This window comes from Zeus faber (genome assembly GCF_960531495.2).
Source record: "Zeus faber genome assembly, chromosome: 15".
Lineage (NCBI taxonomy): Eukaryota > Metazoa > Chordata > Actinopteri > Zeiformes > Zeidae > Zeus > Zeus faber.
Genome location: NC_137194.1, coordinates 813,868 through 830,751, shown reverse-complemented (window position 1 = coordinate 830,751; position 16,884 = coordinate 813,868). Strand labels below are relative to the sequence as shown.

The 16,884-nt window shown below is 40.1% G+C and overlaps 1 protein-coding gene across 1 annotated transcript in view; it reads left to right on the top strand.

Moving 5' to 3' along the window:
• Nucleotides 1-11,538: 11,538 nt before the first annotated feature.
• LOC307240636 (helicase ARIP4-like) overlaps nt 11,539-16,884 on the top strand; it is a 40,724-nt gene continuing 35,378 nt past the window's right edge. Inside the window, exon 1 of the mRNA XM_080014474.1 lies at nt 11,539-11,848. Coding sequence (XP_079870600.1) covers nt 11,815-11,848 — 34 coding nt within the window. The 5' untranslated portion in view covers nt 11,539-11,814. The remainder of the gene's footprint in view (nt 11,849-16,884) is intronic.

The following is a 16,884-nucleotide window of genomic DNA, read 5'->3' as shown; positions in this document are numbered from 1 at the left end:
TGACTTGAGGTGGTGACTTGAGGTGGTGGCTGGAGGTGGTGACTTGAGGTGGTGGCTGGAGGTGGTGCAGAGTGATCAGTGCAGGTGTGTGTGTTTATGTGTGCATGTGTGTGTGCGTGTGCATGTGTGTGTGCGTGTGTGTGTGTGCATGTGTGTGTGCATGTGTGTGTGCATGTGTGTGTGCATGTGTGTGTGCATGTGTGTGTGCTTGTGTGTGTATGTGCGTGTGTGTGCTTGTGTGTATGTGTGTACGTGTGTGTGCATGTATGTGTGTATATGTGTGTGTGTGTGTGTGTGTGTATGTGTGTATATGTGTGTGTGCATGTGTGTATGTGTGTGTGCATGTGTGTGTATGTGTGTATGTGTGTGTGTGTGTGTGTAGGTGTGTGTGTGACCTGATCAGCGGCTGGGCAGACTGGGAGGTGGGGAGTGTGAAGGCTCCACCAGCTGCCACACTTGGTGGTGACACTGCTTTGTTTTTTTGTTTTTCGGTTGCGAGTTTGATTCCGTTACGAAACGTTCTGTTTTTGGAGATTTGTTTTTTTTAGAGTCACTTCTTTTGCCAGAGTAGGTCCAGATTTCCGAGTCGTTTCAAAGATTTGTTTGATACGGGCAAATTGTTTAATGATCGTATGATATAACAATGAAATGTGATTTATTTATAAATAATTTGTCGCTCAAGCGCTCAAAACAAAACAAAGACTTTGAACATTTCATCCATTTAGATTTTTTTCTGCTGTTTTCACAACAAGATGTCGTCATCCCAGTATTTCACTGCTCATTAGCATAGTGCACTATGCGCTTAGCAGCATTACACACAATACAAAACAACAACAACAACAACAACAATACAACACAACCACAACAATACAACACAACAGCAAAAATATCACACATATAACACAAGTATAACATGCAACACAACAATAAGCCCCCACAACAACATCATAGAACACACACTGTGTAATTACAACACTACAACAATGCAACACAAGAAGTTAACACAACAAGAATACAACAACAACAACAATACAACACAACAATAATCTAACACAACAACAATGCAACACAACAACAAGTCAACACAACAACAATACAACACTACAACAATGCAGCACAACAACAATACAACACAACAATAATCCAACACAACAACAATGCAACACAACAACAAGTCAACACAACAACAATACAACACTACAACAATGCAGCACAGCAACAATACAACAAAACAACAACGCAACACAACAACATTACAGCACAACAACAACAACAATACAACACATCAATAATCCAACACAACAACAATGCAACACAGCAACACGTCAACACAACAACAATACAACACTGCAACAATGCAGCACAACAACAATACAACACAACAACAACAACAATACAAATCCTCCCTCCCTCCCTCTCGGGCAGACAGGTTATGTAAACAGTGAATCCGACCCTTCCGGCTCCACAGGAACTGCTGCCTTAAACTGTGGTCGTGTGTCCATGTAACCGTGTGTGTGTGTGTGTGTGTGTGTGTGTGTGTGTCTTCTAATCAATATTTGGTATTGGTTGTTTTTCATGTAATATGACCAGAACAGTTCAATACAATCATACACCCCCCCTCTCTCTCCTCCCCCACCCTGTTTCTCTCCCAACCTCCTCCCCCCTTCACTGGGGCTGTGTGCTTTTAGAAAGGCCCTGCAAAACAACCATATTGTTTTGAAACAGACCTCTCTCCCTCCCTCCCTCTCTACCTCTCTTTCTCTCTCTCTCTCTTTCTCCCCCTCTCTCTCTCGCTCTCCCTCCCTCTCTCTCTCTCTTTCTCCCCCCCTCTCTTTCTCCCCCTCTCTCTCTCTCTATCTCTCCCTCCCTCCCTCCCTCCCTCTCTCTCTCTCTCTCTTTCTCTGCCTCTCTCTCTCCCTCTCTCTCCCTCCCTCCCCCCCTCTCTCTTTCTTTCTCCCCCTCTCTCTTTCTCTCTCTCTCTACCTCCCTCTCTCGCTCTCTCTCTCTCTCTCCCTCCCTCCCTCTCTCTCTCTTTCTCCCCCCTCTCTCTTTCTCTCTCTCTCTCTCTTTCTCCCCCTCTCTCTCTCTCTCGCTCTCCCTCCCTCTCTCTCCCCCCCCCCCTCTCTCTCGCTCTCCCTCCCTCTCTCTCTCTTTCTCCCCCCCTCTCTCTTTCCCCCCCCCCCCTCTCTCTCTCTCTCCAAGGAGGTAAACTGTAGAAAGGAGGAAGTCTGGGCTACAAAGGGAACAGTCCTTATAGTGAACAGCAGTCTCAAACCTGGTGAAGAATCCAGCAGGTCCCTGCCTACCTGGTTATCTCTGAAGAGGGATGTCTGTGCTCTTTTGTTGTTTTTTTGGTTCCTTCGTGATCAAGTTGCTGCTGCTGTGACATGACTTACTGCAAATAAAGGAACCTTAAAAGTCAAAGTCTCTCTCTCTCCCTCTCCCTCTCTCTCTCTCTCTCCCTCTCTCTCTCTCTTGATGTCTCTTGCTTGCAGTTTGGCCCCCTACCCCGGGTGCTGTGGCCCCTCACAGTTTATGAGGTCCCAATCTCAACCTTGGAGAAGCTGGAAAGAGGAGTCCCAGGCTGCATCAGGAAGTGGCTCCTAGTCCCACGGTGCCTTTCGACTGTCGGCCTCTACGGAGATTGTGCCCTCGAACGGCCTCTCACTGGTCTCACGGAGGCGTTGCAGTGCGCTAAAGTAAGACTTGAGACGACACTGAATGAATCCCAAGACGCAGTGGTGAGCAACGACGCACCGTCCTTGGCAGCAGGATGCAATGGGGCCAGAGCAGTGGACGAGGCAGCAGCAGCTCTCAGACAGGCGGACATCGTGGGACATGTTCAGCCAGGAAGAGGAGGCCTTGGCTTAACAACTACCCGCCCAGCTTGGAACAGAGCCACAGCTCCAGAACAGTGGAAGATGGTGGTGGAGGAAGTCCGCCACCAGGAGGAAGCTGCAAGGTGGGCCAAAGCGCTCTGCCTTGCTAAACAGTGACGGTGGACAGTGTGGAGAGGAGGGAGATCAGCTGGAAGGACTTGTGGAGCATGGAAGCCAGGCGGCTTAGCTTTATCATTAGAGCTACGTATGACGTCTTTCCAACACCGGTTCATCACCATCAGGGGTTGGGAGAAGAACCAGGATGTGCCCTCTGCTCCAGGCCAGCCTCCCTCAAGCACATACTCACAGGGTGTAAAGTCAGCCTCACCAAGGGACGTTACATCTGACGTCACAACCAATTCCAAAAGAGCCTTGCCTCTACCCTGGAAAACAAACGAGCTGCCACCGACTCCGTACCACCATCAGCATCCAACCACCTGCAAACAACAAACACCTTCGTCAGTGAGGGGACGAGGGTAACCAGGAGCAGCCCCACACCACTGCAGCAAGGCCAGCTTGGCTTAGCCTGCGACTGGAAGATGCTGTTTGACGTTATCCGGCAACTTGTATTTCCTCCAGAGATTGCAACCACCACTCTCAGGCCTGATGTGGTACTCTGGTACCCTTCTCTCAGGAAGGTCTTCATCATCGAGCTTACCGCACCCTGGGAGGAGTCAGTGGACGAGGCTTATGATCAGGTTGACACACAGCCTGTTGAGCCTCCAGAGGCATCGTGGGCTCATCAAGCTAACGTTAAGGAAGGAGGATGCCCACTTGAAAACCCCTCTGGTCAACCTTCCATGGTCAGTGTACTCTCTTGGCAAGTGCTTGCATACAAAGGATATTTACACCTTGTCCTGTATTTTTGAAATCTGTATTATTTTTATTAGTCACATACATATACATGCTTTCATACAAAATAGATAAAGGGAATAGACTTGTGTATATGGGATATGCTATTTATGTATATACAGATATGTGCATCAAAGTGGCATGTGAATAAAGTGAGGTAGTGTTTGTGAGATATACAGCCCATTATACAACAGTACAGTGCACCGAACCCAGAACAGTGACACAGTATGCGGTACAGTATGCTACATACAGTACAGTAAGGTAGTGGAGCCTATATGTGTAGCTCAGTGAGGGCCCCTGGTGAGTTCAGCGTTGACAGTTCTTATGTCTTGATGTAGAAACTCCGTCTCAGTCTCTGTTCTCGCTGTGTGGCTGTGGAGGCTCTTGCTCCACCACAGCAGCTGGAACAGTCCGTTGTTGTGGTGGTGAGGATCCTTCATGATCCTGCGGGCTCTGCTACTACACCTCCTGGGGTATAAGTCCTGCGGGGAGGGGAGGGTAGTTCCAGTGGTACGTTCAGCTGAACGCACCACCTTCTGCAGGGCCCGCCTGTCCTGAGCAGTACAGTTCCCAAAGCAGGCAGTGATGTTGCCTGTCAGGATGCTCTCCACTGCTCCACAGTAAAAGGACTTGAGGATCCTCACAAGGACCCTGAGTTTCATCAGCTGCCTGAGGTGGTAAAGACGCTGCCTCGCCTTCCTCACCAGAGTGTCTGTTTAGGGTATAGGGATACTGGTACTATTATACTATCAAATATTTAGTATTTATACTATATATTATCAGGATACTGGTGCCATTGTACTATCAAATATTTAGCACTTATACTATATATTATAGGGATACTGGTACCATTATACCATCAGATATTTACTACTTATAGTATATATTATAGGGATACTGGTACCATTGTACTATCAAATATTTTTTACTTGTACTATATATTATAGGGATACTGGTATCTTTATACGATCAGATATTTACTACTTATAGTATATTTTATGGGGATATTGGTACCATTGTACTATCAAATATTTACTACTTATACTATATATATTATAGGGATATTGGTACCATTTTACTATCAAATATTTACTACTTATACTATATATTATAGGGATACTGGTACCATTATACTATCAAATATTTACTACTAATACTATATATTATAGGGATAGTGGTACCATTTTACTATCAGATATTAACTTCTTATAGTATATATTATAGGGATACCGGTACTATTATACTATCAAATATTTACTACTTATGCTATTCATTATAGGGATACTGGTACCATTATACTATCAAACCTACCTCACTACCTCACTTTATTCACATGCCACTTTAATGCACATATCTGTATATACATAATTAGCCTATCCCATATACATAGGTCTATTCCCTTATCTATTTAATTTAATTTAATTGTATTCTATATATTTTTATTTTATTTTATAGTATTCTACTTACTGCATTACCTTTTAGGAATCAGTTAGTTGGTCAAGTAATTCTTAGGCAGCTACTGTGTTCAGTCTAGAACATTGTGTGTAATCACCAGGTGCGTTGCATTGACATTTCACTGCATACAGTATATGTATGAAGGTATGTATATGTATGAAAGTATGTATATGTATGAAAGTATGTATACATATGTATGAAAGTATGTATACGTATGAAAGTATGTATATGTATGAAAGTATTTATATGTATGAAAGTATGTATACGTATGAAAGTATGTATACATATGTATGAAAGTATGTATACGTATGAAAGCATGTATATGTATGTATGAAAGTATGTATATGGGTGAAAGTATGTATATGTATGTGACGAATAAACCTCTTGAATCTTGAATCAAATATTTACTACTTATAGTATATATAATAGGGATAGCACCAAGTCGTCTGCAAGCAAAGAGCAACCGTTTGACTTCCTTCCTAAGTTCATTTAGAATCTTTGTCACATGACACCGCACTACAACACATGCATATACACACACACACACACACACACACACACACACACACACACACACACACACACACACACACACACACACACACACACACACACACAGCTTGAAGGAGCAGGTTGAACAGTTGAAGCTCAGGAGGCTCCATCCTGATGCTGTCGGGACCGCATGACTTTCCTGATTTGACCTTTTTAACGTTGTCTTCTCATTCCTTTATTGTCATTTGGTAATCAAGTGTTTTCTGGTTGTCCTTGATGTTGTTTCAAGTATTCTTCATTTCTCTTGTATTTGTTTCTTGTTGGGGGACAGACTGCTCGGTGGTATTTCTTCAAACAGCTTTTCAAAAGGTTTTTTCCAAATAAAACCATTTTGTAGTAAAATGTTTATTTTCTTTGTTTTTAGGTCGTTCCATCTTTCCCAGATTGGTTTTGGCCGATGGACTCTTCAATTTCTTTTAATTTTTGATTGTAATGTTTTCTTTTTTTTTGTTTGTATTCTCTCAGGGTTTCAGTGTGACTGACGTAGTTCTGTGTTTTGTGGTTGATGGTGTTTTTATTGGACAGGTTTCTTCAATTTTTTTGACATGTTTACACTCTTCATCAAACCCCTTTTCCTTTTTGGGCTTCGGTTTTATGGTGGAATTATTGTTAGTAAGACCTGCTTTATTGGCTGATTTGTGAAAAATAGTATTCCTTTGTGTTATGGCCTTATTTATTGTTTATTTATTCCAGATTGATTTGTTTGGAATGTGGCTGAGAGGAAGTTATTCATCATGTTGGTCATTGGAGGAGAAGTGATGATACTTTTGAAGGTGGCGTCACTGTCATATGTCACATTTTGCAGGCCTCACATTCTTTTTTTGTTTGTTGTCCAATGGTTTTCAGATAGACATTTATCTGACAGTGGTCTGTTAGTGGTGTCTCTGGTCAGACAGTGAACATGCTGATGGAGGAGGGCGTGGTCCATGTCAGTGATCACATAGTCAACTACACCAGTTCCAAGAGCTGAACAGTACGTGAAGCTTCCTAGAGAGTCCCCTCTGATCCTACCATTAACATGTACTCATCCCTCTCCCTCTCTCTCTCTCTCTCCTTCTATCCCTCTATATGCCCTACTTGAACCCTCTCACCCCTGTTACCTAAGGCAGCCTTGCTGCTAGGGGCGGGGCTTGGTGACATCACAGCCGGTCCGCTGCCAATTGGTCGGAGTGAAGAGGAGGAGCCCCGGCCCGGGCAGTGCAGTAGGGGGGGCTCCTACACACGGCGGTTAGGGGCTGCTTTCAGCGACACGTTGTTTTGTAATTGTGCCCATGGCCTTCTGGTCCACGCTGCATGCCGGTGGATCTGCAGTTACACACACACACACACACACACACACACACACACACACACACACACACACACACATGTACACACACACACATGTACACACACACACACACACACACACACGTACACACACACACACGTACACACACACACACACACACACACACACACACATGTACACACACACACACACACACACACACACACACACATGTACACACACACACACACACACACACACACACACACATGTACACACACACACACACACACACACACACACACACACACGTACACACACACACACACACGTACACACACACACACACACACACACATGTACACACACACACACACACACATGTACACACACACACATGTACACACACACACACACACACACACACACACACATGTACACACACACACATGTACACACACACACATGTACACACACACACACACACACACACACACACACATGTACACACACACACATGTACACACACACACACACACACACGTACACACACACACACACACGTACACACACACACACACACACACACACATGTACACACACACACACACACACACATGTACACACACACACACACATGTACACACACACACACACACACACACACATGTACACACACACACACACACGTACACACACACACACACACGTACACACACACACACACACACACACACATGTACACACACACACACACATGTACACACACACACACACACACACACACACACACATGTACACACACACACACACATGCACACGTACACACACACACACACACACACACACACACAGGGATGAGAGGAAGGTGGGAGTGTGTTAGCATCAGGGAACACGCTTTACAACAGAGTGGAGGAGTGGAAGTTCTTAAGAGAGAGAGGGAGAGAGAGAGAAGCATGGGCAGTTGGAGCAGCTGAAGAGAGAGGGATAAGAATTAACCTCATGTCATGCATGGGTGAGTAAGTGCAGTTTCAGCCTGTCTGTCTGTCTGTCTGTCTGTTTGTCTACCTGTCTACCCATCTGTCCATCTGTCTGTCTGTGTGTCTGTAGCTCTGGGACGGTCTTATCACACTGACCTATTTCTCAAGGCTGCCCAGCTGGTTTCGTAAGGTCTGTTATGAAATGCAGCTTCACATGATGTTCCCTGGAATCCAATTCAACTTTATTTTTAACATTCATGAACTAAACAGATCAGTATGCTGTTCAAATTATATTTATGTCATTTTTTTGTGTATTTTTAAGGACAGTGAGATTAAATGACTCAGCACAGTTTGTTATAAAGTTTTTATAATAATAATAATAATAATAATAATAATAATAATAATAATAATAATAAATATAGCTGCAGGAAGCAATACAAAGGGTACAGTTTATTCATTTTGGGTAGGTGTAACAGTTTTTTGGTTTCATTGAAATTGACTCAACTTACAAACATCAAACATCGTGAAGTTACGTCCATAGTTCTTTTTATTTGAATATTGACTGACCTTGAGGACTGGAGAATTGGATAATGGCTTCTTTATTGTCTTTATTGTCTTGAATTACATTTTCAAAAAGTTACGTTTCCGTGTAATAGGAAAAACGTTGTGGTATTTTTGTGATACCTTATCACGGCTTCTTTTTAGAACACCTTGCTGGATCTTGAACTCATCACTTACTTGCAAATTCAAATGAACTCGACTCAACATGGTCATGGGTGTTTCTAGATTAATGTTTTTAGATTTAATTTATTTTTCATTAATCCAGCAAAGTAATGTGGACCAAGAGATAAACTATAAATCTAACAGATCTACAGACATGTACCAGTTCAGAAAGTACATAAACATCCACATAAACGTATAGTTTGTAATCTCTAACCACTTCAGAGTGACAGAGTCTACACTGCACACTGTACACGGTCCAATGTACATTCTGAATCAGAACCTGAAAATGTATAATAAATATGATGATGTCATAAAGCATCTTACTGTAAATATCATTTATAGTAAATAATATGATGATGTCATAAAGCATCTTACTGTAAAAATAATTTAAAGTAAATAATATGATGACATCATAAAGTTCCTTACTGTAAATATAATTTATAGTAAATAATATGATGACGTCATAAAGAGTCTTACTGTAAATATCATTTATAGTAAATAATATGATGACGTCATAAAGAGTCTTACTGTAAATATCATTTATAGTAAATAATATGATGACGTCATAAAGAGTCTTACTTTAAATATCGTTTATAGTCATCCATTTTATTTATGAACAGTGGTCGGTCAAGCAGGACCAGCTTAATATTTGGGGTCAAAGTTGTTTGGTTTTTCACTAATTTCTGCTCCGTATGTGGAACCATTTATAATAAATTTAAACCACAAGATGCTTGTGACAAACCGGTTTAAACGACACCTCAACCGTGTTTGTAGCTTATTTCATTGTTGTGCTTAAAATTGTTTTCGTTTTAAAAATTCCGTGCAGGCTGGATCCTAAAAATAAACAAACAAACAAACAAACAAACAAACAAACAAACACATAAATGAATAAGTAAATAAATGAATAAATTATTATTATTATTATTATTATTATTATTATTAATAATATTTTATTATTATTATTATTATTATAATGATAATAATAATAACAATAATAACAAAAATAACAATCTCATTTCATACACAACATGCAACTGCTTTACATTAAATAAGGAATGAAATCAGATTGTAAAAAATAAAAGCAAAGCAAACAAGCACAATGCATTTAATACAAAGTAGAATTACCCAATAATTTTAAAAATCAAAAAAATAAAACCAATATAATAAAGGAAAATCAATGTGTATATGCGTAGGAATGACTTTTTATCTAATCAGGTTTCTTTCTTCACTTTGTGTTTTATTTTGTGTTTTTAACAGCGCACCAAAGCATTGTGGGTAACTGCACTATTGGAATGGTTCAAATCGAATTCAATTATAATTGGTATATTTATTATTTATTATTAGTCCTTCACAACATAATGCAAACTAAACTTATTTCAGCTTTTAAAAACTGGGGATGAATTGACCCCCGACGGTTTGTTACGTCTAATTTGGATTTTATTTTTGGTTGATTTCAGTTTGAATTCATTTATTAATTTTGTTGAGGCACAAACACCATCCAGATTGAAACGGTCACTTGTGTGTTTATTCAAACTGTTTGTATGAAACCTGCAGATTCGCTGTCCTTGTGGCACTAAACAAACATATGTTTGTATAAGGAAATATATGTAGTCTGTATAAATGTATAAATATGTATAAATATATAGCATGTATAAACGTATATCAATGGATGTGAATTGATTGATCAAATAATTGATCCATTGAGCAACAGAGAATTTAATGCGACTACACATTTGATGTATCACATCCAAACGTCTTGATATGTGCTTCTCTTGTATTTCATGCCTTAATGATCATATTTACATGAATGTCAGTCTTTGTTCCATCGTATCAAATAAAAAGTTCTTCACGCTCTGAATGAAACTTGGATTAAATCTGTGGTTTGAACTGCTCTGAACCCAGGATCCACATCATTAAAAGTTGCTTAATGTTTCATTAACTATTACAAACTGCCTCCGTTGCTTGACCTAAATATGAAGATATAGTAATAAAATATCAGTAGTAAAAAGAGAGAAACAAGTCTATTTTTCCATCATAGCCAGATTAAGAGAGAAGTCATTACCAATTCATCCTGTAAATATGAAACTATATCAACCTTAAATGCATGAACAAGCTGCATGGAAGGTGCATTCCCCTCATATCACAGAAGCTAGGCTAGCTGATCCCATGTGCAGCTATGCATTGAGCTAAAACACTTTGCATGCAGCCGCTCCATGTTAATATATATATATTTTTGCACAAACTTCACTAATGATGGTGAGTTTTGGGTGTGAGATTTGACACGCAGCAGTTTACTATAATAAAGTATATTTATATATGTTTACCCTTTTCAAGACTCAAGATTATAGATTCATTTTGTGGGTGGATGGGGGGATGGGTGGGGGCGGGGTGTCTCGCTCTTAAAGTCTGGGACCCCCTGTACTAGAGACATCTGTGTGTTCTACTCACCCACTTTCCAAGTTCTTGGCTGGTCGCTGCACAGCAAACTAATCCAAACTGACTCAGTGAAGTGTTCCTGTTTCCTGTGTGTGTGTGTGTGTGTGTGTGTGTGTGTGTGTGTGTGTGTGTGTGTGTGTGTGTGTGCGTGCGTGCGTGCGTGTGTGTGTGCCTTGGTTTCACTGGGTTAAGTTTTTTTTTAGAGGTGGGGCCTAGGGAGGGGCCGAGGTTGTGGTGTGGTTGGTGCATGGCGCCTGTCGGAGCCCCCCTCGGAGGGGCCCCGGCTCCAGCCTGAGAGGTTATGTAAGTTTCCCTGAGCTTCAGCTTCCTAAAGCTCACATTCACACGAGGACACAGAGGAGGACGCAGCGTAGAGGGCAGAGGAGTGAAACCTGAGAAAAGTAGAAGGAAAGAGAGAGGGAGCGAGGGAGCGAGGGAGCGAGGGAGCGAGGGAGCGAGGGAGGCCTTTCTCCTCTTCTTCCTCAGGAGTTCCTTCTTGGTTCTCCTCCTCCTGGAGCTGCTGTTCTGAAGAGGTTTGACGAACGAGACTCCAGCAGAACACGAGAGAGAGAGAGAGAGAGAGAGAGAAAGCAGAGGAGGGGAAAAGAGAGAGAGGGGGAAGAGCAGGAAACCCTCTCCATCTCCCTCCACGGACCCCTGGGTGACCATGCTGCTCCTGGACGAGTCAGAGACCTTCACAGGTAGGTGACGACACCACCACCACCAGAGCCAAAGTCAAAGAGTTGAATTGATCAGACGCTCAGTGTATCAGGGTCATTGTGAACGGTGACAGCTCCGTAGAAGAAGTGATTGTTAAAAAGAGACAGCAAATGAGCAGAAATACACAGAATAAAAGGAAAGTCAAATTAAAAAGCAGCAGCGGTTCAGGGAAATGTAAAAATGGGGAATATATCACATGTAATCCAGAGAGGGAGTATGACTGAACACGAAGAACAGAAATATTAAACATTGTTGTTTTAAGTAGAGGTGTGCCAATCAATATGTACATTCAATTACATCCAACAACATCCAATTACATTCAATTACATACAATAACATTCAATTACATCCTACAACATTCAATTACATTCAATGACATACAATAACATTCAATTACATTTAATGAGCTTCTTTACATTGAATGTACAAGTGACCAGAGCTTGTGTACAGCTGTTCATGTGTCGTCAATACAACCGGAAGCTTCTTGTTGCCCAATGTCCCGGTGACGTCAACCAGACGGCAACAACGTCAACAGTCGGTCAGCCGGGTGGCTGGTGGAGGGATGGAGGGACAGGCTGGTGGAGGGATGGAGAGACAGGCTGGTGGAGGGATGGAGAGACAGGCTGGTGGAGGGATGGAGAGACAGGCTGATGGAGGGATGGAGAGACAGGCTGGTGGAGGGATGGAGAGAGTTTCATACATATACATACTTTCATACATACATATACATTCTTTCATACGTATACATACTTTCATACATATACAAAATTTCATACATACGTATACATACTTTTATACATATACATACTTTCATACATACGTATACATACTTTCATACATATACATACTTTCATACATACATATACATACTTTCATACATACGTATACATACTTTCATACATACGTATACATACTTTTATACATATACATACTTTCATACATACATATACATACTTTCATACATACGTATACATACTTTCATACATATACATACTTTCATACATACATATACATACTTTCATACATACGTATACATACTTTCATAGATATACATACTTTCATACATACGTATACATACTTTCATACGTATACATACTTTCATACATATACATACTTTCATACATACGTATACATACTTTCATACATATACATACCTTCATACATAAACATACTTTCATATATATACATACTTTCATACATACGTATACATACTTTCATACATATACATACCTTCATACATAAACATACTTTCATACATATACATACTTTCATACATACATATACATACTTTCATACATACATATACATACTTTCATACATAAACATACTTTCATACATATACATACTTTCATACATAAACATACTTTCATACATATACATACTTTCATACATAAACATACTTTCATACATATACATACTTTCATACATAAACATACTTTCATACATATACATACTTTCATACATATACATACTTTCATACATATACATACTTTCATACATAAACATACTTTCATACATAAACATACTTTCATACATAAACATACTTTCATACATATACATACTTTCATACATAAACATACTTTCATACATATACATACTTTCATACATAAACATACTTTCATACATATGTATACTCAAAAGATAAAGGGAATAGATTTATGTCATAGACTTGTGTTAAATTAAAGCTCCATTAATAAACACAGTGTAGCTCCACCTCGCATCCCCAAAACAGCTGTGAGGTGGAGGCAGTGACTCCAGATTCTGAAGGTGTCCTGTGGAATCTGGCACCAAGACGTTAGCAGCAGATCCTTTAAGTCCTGGAGGTTGGAGGTGGGGCCCCCATGGATCCGGCTTGTTGTTCCAGCACATCCCATAGTTGCTCCATCGGATCGGACCCTAACCCCACCCATCCACATGAGGTAGAATATATACATATAATAATAATAAAGAACAGTATATACATAGTAATAATATATAACACTATAATAATAATACTAATAATAATACAACTAATAATAATAATAATAATAATAATAATAATAATAATATGATGCATATAATGATAATAAACAGTATATATATATATATATATATATACTTCACCAGCATCATCCTCTCTCTCAATTCAATTTAATTCAATTGATCTTTATTTCATGACAGTTATTATAACAGTTTGCCAAAGCTAGAGGGCAACAACAACAACAACAACAACAACAACAACAACAACAACAACAACAACATGAGAGACAATAACTCAACAACATTAGAGACAATCACACAACAACATTAGAGACAATAACACAACAACAACAACAACATTAGAGACAATAACTCAACAACAACAACATTAGAGACAATAACTCAACAACAACATTAGAGACAATAACACAACAACAACATTAGAGACAATAACACAACAACAACAACATTAGAGACAATAACTCAACAACAACAACAACAACATTAGAGACAATAACACAACAACAACAACATTAGAGACAATAACTCAACAACAACAACAACATTAGAGACAATAACTCAACAACAACAACAACATTAGAGACAATAACACAACAACAACAACAACAACATTAGAGACAATAACTCAACAACAACAACATTAGAGACAATAACTCAACAACAACATTAGAGACAATAACTCAACAACAACAACAACAACACAGCATTAGAGACAATAACACAACAACAACAACAACAACATTAGAGACAATAACTCAACAACAACAACAACACAGCATTAGAGACAATAACACAACAACAACAACAACAACATCAGAGACAATAACTCAACAACAACAACAACATTAGAGACAATAACACAACAACAACAACAACATTAGAGACAATAACTCAAAAACAACATTAGAGACAATAACTCAACAACAACAACAACATTAGAGACAATAACACAACAACAACAACAACATTAGAGACAATAACTCAAAAACAACATTAGAGACAATAACTCAACAACAACAACAACATTAGAGACAATAACTCAACAACAACAACATTAGAGACTATAACTCAACAACATTAGAGGCAATAACTCAACAACAACATTAGAGACAATAACTCAACAACAACAACATTAGAGTCAATAACTCAAAAACAACATTAGAGACAATAACTCAACAACAACATTAGAGACAATAACTCAACAACAACAACAACAACAACATTAGAGACAATAACTCAACAACAACATTAGAGACAATAACTCAACAACAACATTAGAGACAATAACTCAACAACAACAACATTAGCGACAATAACTCAACAACAACAACAACAACAACAACAACAACAACAACAACAATATTAGAGCCAATAACTCAACAACAACAACATTAGAGACAATAACTCAACAACAACAACATTAGAGACAATAACTCACGGTGGTGCAGTGCATTGCACTGCTGCTTCACAGCAAGAAGGTCCTGGGTTTGATTCCCGCCTGGGGCGCTGTTGGCACTGTGCTCCGGTGGGTTATCTTCCAAATAGGAGCCTTTCTGTGTGGAGTTTGCATGTTCTCCCCGTGCTCACATGGGGTTTCCTCCACCTCACGTCAGTAAGGACCCCCACCCAAAACATGCACCCATCATGGTCTGACCAGGGATGGACACTTATCACCTGGTCCCCGGGTGCGTCCACGTACGCTGCCCACTGCTCCTGCTGTGGCCCCGGAGGAAGGACAAGCCAGGATGGTTCAATGCAGAGGAACCATCTCACCAGCACCACCCAAAGAGTGTGTGTGTGTGTATATGCATGTGTTGTTGTGCGGTGTCATGTGACATTTCACCGGCACCATCAAAGCATGTGCATGTGGTGTGTTGCGTGACAAATAAAGACTGTTTTTTCTTTCTGTTTCTTTTCTTCAACATTAGAGACAATAACTCAACAACAACAACAACAACAACAACAAAAACAACATTAGAGACAATAACTCAACAACAACAACAACATTAGAGACAATAACTCAACAACAACATTAGAGACAATAACTCAACAACAACAACATTAGAGACAATAACCCAACAACTACAACATTAGAGACAATAACTCAACAACTACAACATTAGAGACAATAACTCAACAACAACAACATTAGAGACAATAACTCAACAACTACAACATTAGAGACAATAACTCAACAACTACAACATTAGAGACAATAACTCAACAACAACATTGTTTACAATCACAACAGATGAACCTCATAATAATAGCAGTAATAACATGAAAAATGACAATAAAAGTAAAAAGTAAGTAAATAAAAAGTAGCAGTATGTAGAGGGCAGCTTACAGCTCATCTTATGACACTGTAAGAGGAAGCGTCCAGCGAGGGCGGCTGTGTGCCCCTCCCCGAGGAGCACGGCCATCTTTACTCATCAGACAGTGCGGTGAATGATGCTGAAATTGAGTTGAATTTATCTAAACGTTGTTGTCTGATGTGTTGGTATGGTTGACAGTGTAGTAGAAAGTGCATGTCTGTCTCTACCTCACCTGTCTTACACTGACCTCACCTGTCTTACACTGACCACACCTGTCTTACACTGACCACACCTGTACTCCACTGAACTCACCTGTCTTACACTGACCTCACCTGTCTTACACTGACCACACCTGTCTTACACTGACCTCATAATCTTTGCTCTTTGGGCAGCCAGGATGTCTTGTTTCTTCCTTTTTCGATGTCTGGACTGTGCTAACTGAGCCTGTACTTGCTCAGGATCTGGCTCTGCTTCATATCTCTGACAGTAAACATATATGCTTCATATCTCTGACAGTGTATATTCTCTTTTTAGGCTGTTTTGTGTTTTGGTTTGATGGTTCAATGTTCCAGATAGGTCTTGGTTTCTTTAACTCTTTGCTTGACTGTGATGTGTGATGGTCAAGCAGTGCTGCTCTGACATGGAACCATATTGGTGTTGGCTGCTCAGTAAGGCTCATGAGCAGCTGACTGAGGGGATTCTTTTTGGGCTTCAGTTCTTGG